Here is a 15,577-nt window from a genome sequence, read left to right on the forward strand (position 1 = left end):
CACAGCTCTTCCAGAGCTCTCTCAGCCCCACCCACCTCACAGGGTGATTAATTATTGTTGTCAGGATAATAATGACATACTTTGTAAACTACTTTGAGTGGGTGTTGTCATGAAGGGCGGTTTATAAATCAAATGTTGTTGTAGTTATTATTATTATTAAATGACCAGTAGATGACAGAGAAACAAGAACAAGACAAAGAAGCAAGAACCAAAGACAAAAACTATGAATAAAGTTTGTTATAGGGTGTAGAGTATACATATTGAATGATAAAAAGAAAACAGGGTTTTACATACCTTTAACTATTGTTCATTTGAGTTCTTCTGTGCAGGCACACATCAGGACTGCACTTGTGCGCAGGCCTGCTGACCAGAGAAGTTTTTTCTAAGCTACTTTAAAGCTCCATTAAGGTGTCGCTCCTCCAGAGCAACATAGCAACCACCTTTCCCACCTAAACAATCATGTGACATCAGAGGAGTGACACCCCCTCCCTCAGTTTTCCTGAGCTGCCCCGAGCTACAACTAGCTGCCACCAGAGAGTTCACAGTGGGGCAGGAGGGAGGGTATGTGTGCCTGCACAGAAGAACTAGATGAACAATAGTTATAGGTATGTACAGCCCTGTTTTCATCGTTGTTGTTCTGTGCAGTTCCACATTGGAAGATTACCAAGCTACACACACAATAACTAGGTGGAGTGAATTTCTCCAACTCAATTTTATTAACAACAATATAAACACCTTAAAGTTAGGCAGAAACAGGGTTTCTATCAGAATGCAGTCTGTGTTGTCCTGCTGTGCTTTGCATAATGCTTTGGTTATTAATGGGATTGGCAGAAACATGTAAAACAGGTAGCCTGTCCATGTGAACTAAAAGGCATCCCCTAGTCATTGGGGATCGCTCCCTGCCATGGAGCAAAATCTTGTTGACTTGGCATTGGACGCAGTGGAGAATAAGTCCACATTTAGGTCACCCACAAGTGTAAAGATGTGGTTCAGGTAGATACTGTTTATCGACCATTCGTGACTGACCCTTAACACTCTGCTCAAGACATCCACTCTTGTATTATCTGATCCAGCAATATGATTGGCCTGTAGTGAGATGTTGTTGGCAACAGTTCCAAATAGCAGTGGCCTTCACACAAAGGGGCAAGGAAGCAGTGCCCCCTTGTTCGTTCACGTAATACATGGCCGTAGTGTTGTCTGTCTGGATCTGAACATTCCGGCCTTGCAGTACAGCAAAGCGAATGGCTCTGAGTTCTAACACATTAATATGTAAGGTTTGATCATTAATAGACCACTGTTCATGAATGGATAAGGAACCACAGTGAGCGCCTCAATCCTGGGTGGAGGCATCCGTTGTAACCATAACCTGGTAATGTATTGTACCAAAGAACATCCCCATGATTGGTATCCACAAACCACCAGTGTAACAAATTAATTACTTGCCTAGGTATGAAAACCCTGTGATTGGGGAGTGTATTGTCACTTGATATCGTCTCACAAAACAATTTTGTAACTCATGCATGTGTAGGCATACAAAAGGCACGACAGACATACCCGCTGCCATAAGTCCCAACAACTTTTGTATTCTCCACATGAGAATTCCTGGAGAAAATGGCCACAAATTTCTTAAGTGTACAGGCCCTGTCAAATGACAAACAGGCTCCATCCTTTATAGAGTCAAGAACAGTACCTATATAAGACACTGTGCTGGTTCGAGTTTGGATTTTTCAAAATTAATAAGTAACCTCAAATGTAAGGAGGTGTTTACCACCAGTGAAGCATCATTCCATAACTGATCCCTTGAAGGAGCCGTAATCAGCCAATTATCCAGGTAGGGGAACACTGAACAATCTTTCTCTTTTAAATGGGCTACCACTGGGGCCATACATTTTGTGAACATCTAGGGGCTGTGGACAGGCCAAACGGTAACACTGGCTGTTGTCACATGGCCATAAATTTTGCGCCAAACTAGCGTCATCTCCCGCTGAATGCTCATCTTATTCTGGTTCTGTTGTGATTTCGCCATTCTCCCCAAATCACGCTTTGTGACCCTTTATGTCATCCTCATCCGCTTCCATGTGAATGCCCTGGATTGACTGTGAATGCTTTGCAGCGCCAAAGTGCTCACTTCCCTGATCATCTGTCCCACCTAACGCTGATTCTCCCGCCCCACACTCCCACAAGCCCCAGCACGACCCACAATTAAGCCTCAAAAAAATTTTTTTTCAAGGTGCCTTACAGCGCTATTGCGATATTCTGCCATGCAAGAACAACTGAAGCAGTTTACACCAAATGAGTACACTAATGTTTCCTCTAAAATTTTAGTGCCAAGTAGCCATGGATTCTCTGCTTTGCTGCCCGTCTTGCCCCCCCCCCTCTTTTTATATATATATATATCTCAATGTTGGTATAACGAAGTGCGATATAGCGCAAATATGTGAAAAAAATTTTTTAGAAGGGGGGGATTTCTTGGCCCCATTTCTGGAGGCAATTTGACTTCCAGTCAAATTGCACTTTTCCCTGTTAATGTGACCGACTGGAAGCACAAGCAGTCATCAAAAGATGGGAGAATCCGTTCTGATAACGATAACAGAGGAAACGATTTCTAGCACAAAACTGACGAAATAAGGGGCCGTGTGATGACGGCCACTGTGTATTGAAAGACTCTGATGTACTTAAACAATAGCTACTTTATATGATCTTTCCTAATGGCAACATGGAAGTAAATATCCTTTAAATCCAGGGCAATAAAACAATCGTCAGGGTTCAAGAATGGCAGTATAGCAGACAAAGTGACCATTTTGAATTTGGAGGTTTTTAAGAACCAATTTAGGCCTCTCAAGTCAAGGATGGGCCAAAGTCTCCCATCCTTTTTGAGGACCAGAAAGAATCTGGAAAAGATCCCTAATGTAATGTTTGCTTGTCAGATTTCTACAATTGCTCCCTTCTTTAGGAGGTTTAGTATCTCTGCATCCAGTTCAGGTAAGACATTATTCACAGCCAAAAACTGTTCAATGCAATCAGGTGTGGCTACAAACTCCAACCCATAGCCATCTTTAACTATGGCTAAGACTCAAGAGTCAGTTGTTACTGACTCCCACTCTGGAACATAAGCTGAGAGCCTCTCTTCAAATGAGTGGTCTGGGCTGTGTGTGGCCGCAACAAGTCAAAATTGTTTCGAAAGCCCCTGGGGATCCTTCTGCTGAGTGTGCCTTGTTGAGACTGCTTTGGCCTGTATGGCCCACATCTCCTGTTCTGTTGGGGTTGGTTATAGAAGTGCTGAGATGATCCTTGCTGCTGTTGGAAGTGTCTATACAGTCTGTCATATGGGTGGTATTGGTACTGATGCCTTGGGAAGTATCTGGGCATGTACGACCATTGTTCAGCTGGCAAAATGCCCAAAACCTTGGCTGTCTGATGGCTCTTCTTTTTCTGTGTGAGTGTGTCATCTGTTCCAGCCGTAAACAGTGAAGAAGACTCCTCAAATGGCATCTCCTCAACTTTTATCTTTGTTTCTGGTGGTCAAGCGGTTGAGCGTAACCATGAATGCCTTCTAATGAGGATTGCTCCTTCTGTACCTCTGGCCAATGTTTCAACGGCGTGTCCCTCAGCATTCATTTGTTTCGATAACCTTATTGCCACAGTTTGTAGCAGGGATTTTATCTTGTAGCGCTCTTATCTTCAGGAAGACCTGTGGTGTAATCAGACAGCCTTTCCCATAGATACAGTTGTATCCTCCCATTGTGGTTTGATAATTTGCTATACGGCAGTTGAGAGGCAACACAGAATATTGCCTCCTGCCAAGGGCATCAATTTTCCTGCCCTCCTTGTCTGGAGGTGCAGAGTGTGATCCAGGCCTGTTCTGCTGTTATCTCATCTGTCACAAGGGATGATGGAGGTGAGTGCTTGATGGCCACATATCGTTTTTGATTTTATACATCTGTTCCACCTTCTTTGAAGTCCCACATTGGGACTGTGCATGCAAGCAGGCCTGCCAACTGGAGAAGTTTTTTCTAAGCTACTTTAAGCTCCATTAAGGGGTTGCTCCTCCAGAGCCACATAGCAACCACTTTTCCTGCCTAAATGGTCATGTGACCTGCTGGAGGAGTGACCCCCCCCTCAGTTCTCTCTGAGCTGCCACGAGGAGAGGAACTTAGCTCTTGTGCTCCATACTGTCATCTCAGCATTTAATGGACTTGATTTTGGATTCTGAATTGGACTAAAGTTAAAATGCTAAAGAAATAGGTCTTGAGAGCTGGCACCAGCCTAAATTCCCTCAAGTATATCAGTAGACCCATGCTAAGTGCATTTAAAATGGAGTAAGCACATTATATTAGTTGTATAATAACGTAGTCCTTATCAATTGTTATATGAATAATTCCTTTTGTTCAACTTACACTTCTGAGCAATTATGTTTTACAAACTATTCTATTCCCATAATTCAATTCAGGCATCTCCAGTTGTCATACTTTCACTAGGCTCAGTATAATTTGTAGAGGAGGGTGCTACTCCCTGGAGATGTGGGTGACATGTGGGCCTTTTGTAAAAATGCATATATTTCTGAGAATGAAACATTGCCAAAGATACAAAACAAATTTGTGTTCTTCACTCATTCCAACAACTGTTTTGTTTTTTTACATAGCACCAATTTATAAAAAAACATTGCATATAAGAGATGATTAAATGTGATGTGATTGGTGTGATAAACAAACCCTTTGAAAAGCATAAGAAAAACAAGGAAATAATCAAAAGGCTATGTTGGATGGAAGCCTCTGAATATCTATTCCCATTTTTTTCTCAAATCAAACAAAATGTCAAAATAAATATGTGTGAAGATCTAATTTGCATGGAACATATTTTTCAGTTGTTCCACTTCATATAAATGTTTTCCAAGAAGCAATATTCTTAATACTATGATAGTGGCACCCCATTGTGTCTAACATGCTGGGAAGGAAAAAAGGTTTAAACAGTGGTCATTTAACTGTTGGCTACTCAGTTTCAGATATAGTTCTGAGCCATATCACCCAATACAGAGTTTCTACAGTCCTGCCACTAGTTTAGCACTTATTGGCCAGGTGGCGGGGTAATCAACATGGAACAGCATAAATATTTCTGTACCTCAGTGTCCAGTTTGGGAATAAATGTGGTTCTGGGCCAGACAAAGGCCTGGTTTCTAGTTTGCATTCCACATATTCCTTCCACATGCCTATCGATTGACTAGTTTCTCTTAGAGACACCAATTTAATTGTACTTAGAAATATAAACTTTGGCATCTCAAAGTGCTTATCTTCAATGCAAAAGTAAGCACTAAAGGTAAGTTTGCCAGGTCACTCCCATCTTATATTTGTGCTTTGATAATTTTTTAACCTAAATTTAAGACTCAATTTATTCCTGTTGGAAGCTAAGCAAGATCGGTCCTGGTGAGTAAATGGATGGGAGACCACTGAGGAAGACTAGGGTCACTATGCAAAGATAGATTATTTTTGTTTTGTTATATCCCACCTCTGACACCACTTGTTATGACCTTTACTTTCCTTGGGGTAGATGTTTCTTTTAATCTTTCCCTTACACCCTCTGGGTAGTTTGCTGCCACCATGAATATATTATTCCAAGATATTTTATTTAAAATTTCCCTTTTGGTAACGTTCCTAAGCGTCAGGCTCCTTCGTGGTTCTATGTGGCCCTGAGGATAGGAATGGGATATAGCAATGACAGCTACACTGGGATATAACAAAACAAAAATAAACTTTTACTTAGTCAAGAAGCGTATCGGTTTCATAAACGTAGTTCTCAGTTCTTAAAGTTACTTCATTTACTCTCATTCACACAGATCTCTTCTAAGGCTTCACACACAGTTAGCATCTTTCACTAAACTCAATAGTTCTCTCACAAATACTTCAATATACTCAGGCAGCACACAGCTAGCCTCTCTTTCTCTGACTCTCATTCACAGAAATATTAAACCTGCTCAGGCAGCACACAGCTGGCCTCACTTTCCCTGACTGAGTGTCCTTTCACAAACATGCTCAGTTCAGGTTCCACACAGGTTATATTTCTCTCATAAATCCTCCAATATACTCAGGCAGCACACAGCTAGCTTGCTTTCCTCTGACTGAAACTTTTCTCTCTCTGCACTCCCACTCTTCACCTAGCTCAAACCAAGCATTTAAAGACACATGCACCCATTTACTTGAAATCATTACAAAAGGCAATGACAAATCACCTCTGAACGTCTCTTGAAAATCGCAGCTATGGACACCGTAAGTCAGCTACGACTTGATGGCACTCTCCACCACCATCTGAAACAACCATTTTAATGCAAAGAATATCTCCTAGAAATGCTGAATTGAAACTGAAAGAGAGATAACTGAGATCTGACATGAGCCGGCTCAGCTGGACCATCCAAGTCAGGGTTGCTGCTTTAAATAACATACCAATAATATTTATGTTTTAAAAAATAAGCATGAGGGAAGCAAGGCCCCCCCCATGAGTAACTGTTTCATCTTGTCTTATTTGAAGTTCAATTTATTGTAAACAGTTTAGACCTTCAACTTAATGTGATCATCAGAAAGGTGAATGAGGAAAATTCTAAGGTGAAAGATAGTATTAGAGGAGAATGTGGACCCATGTTGCTGGGATCCAGATGCCTGGAAGTCTTTTAGTGTTTGTATACAGAGTAGACACTGGAATTCAGGAAATTAAAGCTCATATCCAAAGCTGCTCCTCTGTGGAGGAATGCTCTTCGTTTCATAGACAAGATTCTGTCAGCATTTGCATTTCATTCCTTTCCATTTCTCGTCCTTCCTGTTTGTGTCTTTTATTCTCAAAAGTTAGTGCTAATGATTGGCAGATACATATTTTTAAATATATTTTCTCATGGAAAGAAACCATATTATTATTTCTGGAGTACAGTATTAGATCTAGGACCTATAAATATTGTTTTGAATTAACAATTTGAAAGATATTTTGCTGTATATAAGTAGAAATAATCTCTTATTTATTAACAAGCCTAGGGACAGATTTCCACACACACACACACACCACCATTATGTAAAGCAATAGATGTAATGTTCACTATACATTTTTGACTAACAGATACAACGGCATGATATGGTGGCATTGAGACTGGAATACTATAATGCACTCAACAGAGGTCACCCCTCAAACTCGACTCAGAGACTCAAGCTGGTGCAGAATCCTACAATTCATTTACTTTCAGGTGTTAAATAGAGCATGCACATCATTCCCATTCTGCAGTCACTCCACTGGCTACCATCAGTTACTAGGCTGAATTCAAGGTAATGACTATCAAGTTCAAAGCCCTCCAAGGAGCAGGGGGGGTTAATCCCCTAGACAACTGAGGAGATGGGCCTTCCGCAGTCATGGGAACACCAATCTCATCCCTCCAAACCCTGTTAGGCAGATCTGTCTGCCAACCAGAGACCTCCTGTTCTGCTCTATGTGAGCATTTCTTATATAAGGCACAGCTCTCTGCCTCGTGCTTTTCAGTTCCAGTAGATAGAAGGAGAGGGAGGACTTGTAGCTGGGATTTGGAGTGAGAGAGTGGAATTGGAAGCTTTGGGCTGGATTTGCTGCTGCTTTAAAAGAGACTGAAAAGCCTCTTTCTTATTTTCAGCTCTTGGCCTTGCTGGGAAGGTCTTTGGGTGAGGGTGCCTTCTTTCCTCCACCCCACCCAACCCCAGTCTCAGGGCATTGCCTGGCTCTGGGGCTAGCTTGACCGAGGCCCACCTTTTTCCCCTTTAATTTTCTTTGCTTATATTCTTATTTACAGCATTTGTTCATGCTGCCTTGTTGGGCGAGGGTGGGTGGAGGAAAGCCTGCTGAAGTCTCCCTGCAAGTTTGGCATCTCTGGGTATGATTGGGGTCATTGAAGTGCCCTGGGTTCTGAAGAATCACGAAACTAATGAATCATTTTGCAAAACGGAAATTTCATGAAAGTTTGTGATTTGTGGAATGCGATGAAACACTCATTTCAATTTTTTCCCATTTCATGCCCCTCTCTAATACTATACACAGTAGTATCATCCACTGTTCCTGTCCCTTTACCAAAGCATCTTTCTGAAACATTTCAATGGAGTATAATCCTATTTGAGAATTAGAAACCATATACTATCATATAAAGCATTCCATATAATGATCATTTTACTATACATATCAAACAACATGCAATTACTATATTGTAATAGTACTTGTATATACTCTTTTACCATTAAAAGCAGGTGAAGTTTTGTGAAGGTAAGACAGTTTACTACGTATCAACAACATTTTTTAAAATCTTCCAAATCATTCAACAGAAATACAAAAGAAGAGATGTCATCTTTATGCCAGTAACAAATTAAGCAATATTTTGATTATTCAAATATTATCTTATACAATATTTTGTTTCTGATATCCTGAAAATCTCATAAGCAAGGATGAGATTTAAGAAGATTAAATCCTGGTGTTTCCACTGTAAAGCAAGAGTTCCAAAAATATACTGGCATTTGTTGGTTTGTTTTTAACATAATATTAGTTATTGTGAAAATAAAAACAAAACCATTCATCAATAATTTGGTTCCACAATAAACTGTGTTAAAGTGCAATTTCAGATCTAGACTGTCAGTGCAATTCTAAGAAGAGTTAATCCCATCTAAACCCATTGAAATCAGAGGGCTTAGACTGGAGAAACTTTTCTTAGGATTGCACTGCACAACTCTTAAATGGGGGCGGGATACTACTTTTGTATACTATAGACCTGAAAAGGTTAGGGGGCATTGCTGGAAGGTTTTGGCGACAAAGATTAAACAAAACAATAGAAACAAGGAGCTTTGCATTTTAGCCTATATTTGTGTGTCCCAGGCAAACTAGTATGAAGGGTTTCTTCTCATGTAAAGAGAAAATAATTTCCATGGATAATGATAAAACCTTATGGAATGCAGCAAAAACAAAAAAAAGTATTCTCAAATGACTACATTGGGGCCAAGTCAATATTAGTCCCATTTCACCCACGCACAGCTTAGTCTAAAAATGCTGTCAGCCCGATAAGAATTTCCTGATTTACTTCATCACATCAAATTCTTAAGTGAAAGCATAAAAAAGTTTTGATGCATTTCAAGAAGAATAAGACTTGCTTTTTCTTCTCCGTTTCACTGCCTTTAAGATTCTTAAAAAACTGATTACAGGCACTACAAGCAGAGTTTGAAGAAAGCACAAAGTTAAAGGTTGGTGGAATTTTTTGCTTTAATTGTGAGGTTTCCATCACGATCTGATTTAATATAGACATGGAGAAGGTAAAAATATACCATTACTAATAATGTGCTATGTGCTGTACAAAATTCCCCAAAACACAATCTACTGTCTAGACACAGAAAGCAGTGTTCTTAATTAAGCATGGAGGAACTCATTTAGAAAGTCAATGTTTGGAGACATCTTAAAGACTAATGTGTAAAACTGGCAGTTAGCAACATAGGAAGTGATCCCAAGTACATTTATTTGGAAGTATACCTCTACAGTCTACATCCCATGATCTTAAATACTAACAGTAAGTCCAATTGATTTCAATGGCATTAAAATAAATGTATTCAGCATGAGGCTGCAGAAATCAATAAATTTTACTTCAGAATTAACAATTTGATTCTAAACATATTTATGCACAAGTAAGTCCCAATAAAACTTGCACGTAAATATGTTAAGGAGTAAGATACCAAAACAATCTTCTTCACTTTTATCCAGCATTCACTAATATCAAGAATTGGATTTCTTGGCAACCAAGATGAATGAAATGATAGCTAGCCAAGTAAAAATAAACATGAATCTAGTGGCACTTTACATGCTAAGTATATTTGATGCCAGTCTAAATGTTCATAGACTAAGGCACTAGCCAAGAGGCTCTATCCTCCAAAGAATTATGCTGGAATAAAACCTTTAAAACAAAAGCAATGGGGTAAAAAGTCAATCTGGTTGTGTTCTTTTTGATAAAATGCATGAAGAAACGGATTAAAAACTTTGCCCCTTTAGGACATTGAGACATACATTAGTAAAAAATATCCTCAAAGTACAAATACTACTTCACCTTTTTTTTGTAAATGTGCTTGGGGTAAAAAATAAAACAAAAAAGTTAATGATTAGTAATGAGATAGGCTGGGTGTTGGAAAACATACTGACTTTTGTCACCCACTAGTAGGTTTTGGGGGGGGGGAGGGGTGACATTTACATGTAAATAATTTACATGTGAATTTAGGTTGGAATAGTACGTGCATCCCAAATACAACTTGTGTAATTTTGTCACACTTCTTTCCAAGTGGTTGTCTCTTACTTTCTGTTTTTGCTGCAAGAAAACTAACATTCTTTTGGCATTACTACTCAAGTGAAAGCCCTTTCCTCGCCCAGCAATCTCTTTCGGTATTTGACCCTCATGCCTTTCCTCCGCTCGTCCCAGCTTCAGTACGAAACGCCTTCCCCGTCCGCTGACAACTGCAGCGGCTTTGCCACACGCGGGCAGGCTCTTTCTTCGGGTTGTAATCGAGTCGATCGCTGGACTGCCTCTCCCTGCTTCAGGCGCAAGAAAAGAGATGCAGCCGCGGAACCAGCGCGGCAAGGAGCTGGTTCTTGCTAAGCGCCCAGGAGCCAGCGCATGCGATCAGCTCCAAACGTCAGGTGCAGAGCCGCCGATGGCCGGAGAGCAGCCTTAATTTTGGCGGGAACAACACACATACCGCGAAAACAGCCGACGCGCTTCCCCAAGCACGCGCATCCCGCTCTTTCTGAAGCCTCTTTTACATGCCTTCTTCACAAGACTTGCCCTTCAGGAGACCCGCAGCCGCGCATTCGCTGTGCGCTTCACACATTCCCATTTAACTGCCCTCTCCTCACACCCTACGCTGACCGTACCCAAAGCAGCGTGAACTTTCTAAGGCGATAGGCTTGGAGATACCACTGAAAGACAACACGTTAACAAGGAGGTTTATGTTTTACTAAGTTGGGGAGAAGGGTTGAAATTTTTTCAGTACTAATCATTGAGTCATCTCTGCTTCCGCCACAGCAAAAGTCACTCACTCTGTGGTCGAGGCACACTGCCACTGGACAGTATCTTATACACCACAAACGAGACTTCGTACTCTAACGACCTGCTAGTGCTAATGCACATTGGCTTTTTCCTATAAACAGATGTATTCATGTACAGGCATGTGCATTCACCGTAAAGTGAGGGCTAAAGCGTCAAATGGTAACATGGATTCTTTCTAAGGCACAACTTTTTATTTCACCATTTTTACTTCACTAACCACCCCGTTAAATGTCTGCCAAGAAATCGTTGTGATGTGACGTTCCCCCATGGGTCAGTATGGCTCGGTGCTTGCACAGGGGCCTTTACCTTTACTTCACTAATCAAGCAAGCAAATGTATGTAACTATTACCAGAGAGAAAGACGGTGATACAAAGCGGTGTGTCAGTGGGAAATTGTTAAACAAACTGTATGATTTCATAAGTAATGCGCTATCACACATACTTAGGATGATTCTCACACGCCACAAGTGGTGATATGCATGTACTGAAGGAACCATCACAGACAAGTGAAGGAGGTGAGAATTAGGTGGGGTTAGTGACTCCAACCACTTCAAATTGCAAGTGGAGAATCATGAAGAATCACACTTTGGAATAACTTAAGAATATAGGAGAATGTTTCCCAACAGTAAAAGCGTCCAGCAAATAGAAAACCACCACAACAAGCAAATAGAACTGGATAACCTACACTACTAGTTTTCTATTTGCATGTAAGTTTTACGCAAAGCAACAGTTAAAGCTGAAATCTGCCACCTGAAGTTTGCGGTCCCACCTGACGTCTGAAGATTGCGCTCCATTCTACTCCCTCGGCATTTCCACCTCATTTTCCAGCATGTGTGAAACAGGACAGAGATCAAACGCCACTGACAGAACTTTCACATCAGTTCCCCCTCCACTCCAAAGGCAATTAATTGAGTTAATACATCCAATAAGCTGAGACCTAGGGCCATCAAGTGGGGAGTCATCAGCGGGCCTTTACACAAGCATAGCATCAGTCAAGCCTATACGTTAACAAAAGATTCTTAGGGACCCTGTCCCTGCCCAAGAAAAAAACTCTTCCCCCGGATCTAATTTTTCCCCACACCCTGGCTTCTCTCATCCCATCAGGCTTCTGGTACGAAGAGTCTCCCTCGTCTCTTGCCGCATCGTTCAGCCTTCCCCCTCCCCACTGACCCGCGGATGTCTCACCTGTTGGCTCTGCGAGAAGGGCAGCGCAGGAAAGGGGCAAGGAGTCGCGGGACAGGATGCCGCTGCCACTGCACTAGACAGCTTCAACTGGGGCGGGTGATGCCTCACCACGTCCGAGCAACTCATGGCAGTAGCGGGACCTGCTACTGCCACTGTCCGGAGAGATGCTTTCCAGCCGCGACTACTTTTCCCGGGCATCGAGGAGCCTTCTTCCAGTCGGGCGCAGCGGTGGCAGTGCCTGGGGCTGCAGACCTCAGCGGCAGAGGCACCTTCATCTTCAAGAGCCGCGGAAAGCCGCTCTGGAGTTTTTATAGTAGCCCAGCAGTGACTGCTACGCTGGCTGCATAGGGCGGAGGAGGTACCGCAACCCCGGGGAGGCAGAGAAGGACAGCAAGCCTCCGCCGCGGTGATTACCATACGCACAAAGAGCGGTCTGCTCGCCTCGCCAATGGCCAGCGCCCAAAGCGCACGAGAGCCGCGGCCCAACTTTGGAAACACCGCCCTTCTCCCTTTGGATTGGAGCAAAGTTTGAAGTGGGCTGGAAGTGGATTGGCACAGAACGAAGGCGGGGCAGGGAAAGAGCAGGCCCTTTTCGTGCGGGCCGCTCGCACAGGTTGTCAGGTGGCTGGCCCAGGCTGAACGTCGGCGGCAGCTGGAGAAGGATGGGTTGTCGGAAGGCGAGAAGCCATCCCAGCGTCTATCTCCTGTGGTGCCCCTGCTAGGTCTAGAGCAGGCACAGATGCAGCGCCTCTGTTTTTTGTCGGAACCTGGGAGTTGGTGAAATGAAAGGAAGCGCCGGGTGGTCTTTGGCGTCCCCAGCTCCAGAGGCTGTAGCAGAGAGGAGGCTAACGCCTTGTCTCAGCAGGCTGTTGGCTTGAATAGCAGAGGAACAAAGCCCTCGCTCCTTCACCCTCACCCCACCCAGCCTGCTTTCCTCCCAAGTAGCAACACCCGGGATGAAAGCAGGCTGACTGCTTTGAAGGAAAAGAGAGAGAGAGAAGCCTTTCTGTTCCCCACCCCAAACTTGCCTGCTGCATCTCCCAAGTGCTGCTGCTACAGCCCAGGACCAAAGCAAACTGACTGGCCTGAGGTGGGGGGAGAGAAAAGGAAGGGAGGGGCTAGAGGAGAAGAACGGAGAGGTCACTATGAAATACTGCCTGGGACTGAAGAGTGCAGAGAAACCCTCCTTACATTCTTTCTTGTCTTCTCGTTGCAGGATCACCTTTCTCTTCACCTCTTAACTCAGGCTTCCTATTTTGTGTTGTCTTTATCCTTTCTCTTCCCCTTTCCTTGAGTGTGTTTAAATCCCCTCTCTTCTCTCTGCAGTTTGTGAATGTATCAGATTCCCCCCTCTTTTTTTATTCCTCATCTTTCCCCACCATTTTAACTCCCTTAGTATTTGTGTTTTATTCTTCTCCCTTCTCTTGGATTTCTTCTATTTTTTTAAAAAAACCTTTCCCCCATTACATGACTTATTACACCCTACTAGCAAAAAAGCCAGTTGTTTAGCAATACAACAGGCTCTAATGAGCCCCAGCAGCATTCCTGTGCTCCGCAGCAGACCAATTTTGGCCTCAAATGGGCTAAAATCGGGCCAGTCAAGAGTGCAGGAGCACTCCGGGGCCCATCACGCCGCCCCAGCAGCATTCCTGAGCTCCACAATAGACTGATTCGGCCTCAAACAAGCTGAAATTAGGCTGGTGCAGATTGCAGCAGCACTCCACAACCTGTTGCACTGCCCTGGCAGCATTCCTGCACTCTGCACTGGCCCAATTTGGCCTCAAGTGGGTGGAAATCGGGCTGGTGTGGAGCACAGCAGCATTCCAAGGCCCATTGTGCCACCCCAAAGAAAAGAGACACCCACTCTAAACACGCAAAAAACTGGGTACAAAAGCACAAGAGTAGGGAAATACAAAGAATGAGTCAAAAATACGAAATCAATACAAAATATATTCACTTTACAAGAAGCACAAAGACTTTTCAGATTACATCAAATTAATAAGTCATATAAATAATATTACATAGGAATAGATTCAAACAGAAAGTCGACCAACAAGTAAGTAAACACTATGGTTGGTACAAACCAATTCAATTCAAAGAGACATCCAACAGGTACATTCCCATGACATCTCATAAATAGGTAAGTATAGGTAAGTACAGTCCAGGTCCTTATTAATAATGAAACATTTTACTTTGTTATAGGTGGAAGTTGGAAGGGTGGGATGAGAAGACAAAAGCCCATGTCGCCTGACATGCAATGCTGGCTTGAGACCTGATGTTTCGTAAAGGGGCAAAGAAAAGATCCACCAAGCAAAAATAATACAGCTAAGAGCATATAGCACCAATCAGTTAAAAGAGTTAAACAAGTCAAACATGGCGTCTTTTGAACTGACCTGATTTGGCCTGAAGTGGGTGGAAATCGGGCTGGTGTGGAGCACAGCAGCACTCCAAGGCCCATTGTGCCACCCTGGCAGCATTCCTGCACTCCAAGGCCCATTGTGCCACCCTGGCAGCATTCCTGTGCTCTGCACTGGGCTGATTTGGCCTCAAACAGGCGAAAGTCAGGCTAGTGCAGAGCACAGGAGCACTCCAGGGCCCATCACACCACCTCGGCAGCATTCCTGCACTCTGCACTGGCCAGATTCCACCTCAAGCAGGTGACTCCCCAGTGTCTCGGCGGCTGCAGCAACGCAACCCTACAGAGACCCCAAGGAGACTGCTGCAGCAATGGAGAAGGCCGGTACAAGAGTGCGGCCCTCCCTGCTGGCAGTAGCTCCGGGCTGCACTGGGCCCTCTCATGGCGGCTGTGGAGCCTTGGGAGGGGGCGCTGGTCCTCCCCGTCCCCTCCTAAGCAAGCAGTATTGGCAACAGCTCTTTATCCTCGCGCAGGTCAGAGTGTGCCTGTACAGGGATAGAAAGTGAGTCGTCACCAATATGGTTTGCCTTTTATATAGTGGGATTCTTCCCCACTGTATGCTTTTATGGGTTCTTAATATATCTTCTCATGTGGTACAGATTTGGCTTGGATTTTTGATGGTCAGAATATAATGCTAACAGTGGCCATACGTAAAGCAGTTTACCTGTGCAAATGGTGGAGTAATATAGTGAACACATATTGGGTTTTGCTTCTGCCTAAGGCTATAATGCTTTATGCACCTGAACTGGACTACTTTTGAAGTCATCACATTCTCCCAATTCTAATGTATTTTGATAATTTGGTTGGAAGTTGGTAATAAGATCATCAAATTTTGTTCACTTTTCAAAAAAACCTTTATTTCAAAATCTGACCAGGATCTTTTTCTTGTTTCAAGGATCTCTCTCACCAGCC

The 15,577-nt window shown here is 43.1% G+C and overlaps 1 protein-coding gene across 2 annotated transcripts in view; it reads right to left on the reverse strand.

The window, feature by feature from the left end:
• VGLL3 (vestigial like family member 3) overlaps window positions 1–12,639 on the reverse strand; it is a 33,105-nt gene extending 20,466 nt beyond the window's left edge. For both annotated transcript variants that reach the window (XM_054973074.1, XM_054973073.1), the window contains exon 1: window positions 12,250–12,639. In XM_054973074.1, the coding sequence (XP_054829049.1) occupies window positions 12,250–12,447 (198 nt within the window). In that variant the 5' untranslated portion in view covers window positions 12,448–12,639. The remainder of the gene's footprint in view (window positions 1–12,249) is intronic.
• Between the last annotated feature and the right edge of the window lie 2,938 nt (window positions 12,640–15,577).

The sequence above is a fragment of the Eublepharis macularius genome, chromosome 3, assembly GCF_028583425.1.
Source record: "Eublepharis macularius isolate TG4126 chromosome 3, MPM_Emac_v1.0, whole genome shotgun sequence".
Classification (NCBI taxonomy): domain Eukaryota; kingdom Metazoa; phylum Chordata; class Lepidosauria; order Squamata; family Eublepharidae; genus Eublepharis; species Eublepharis macularius.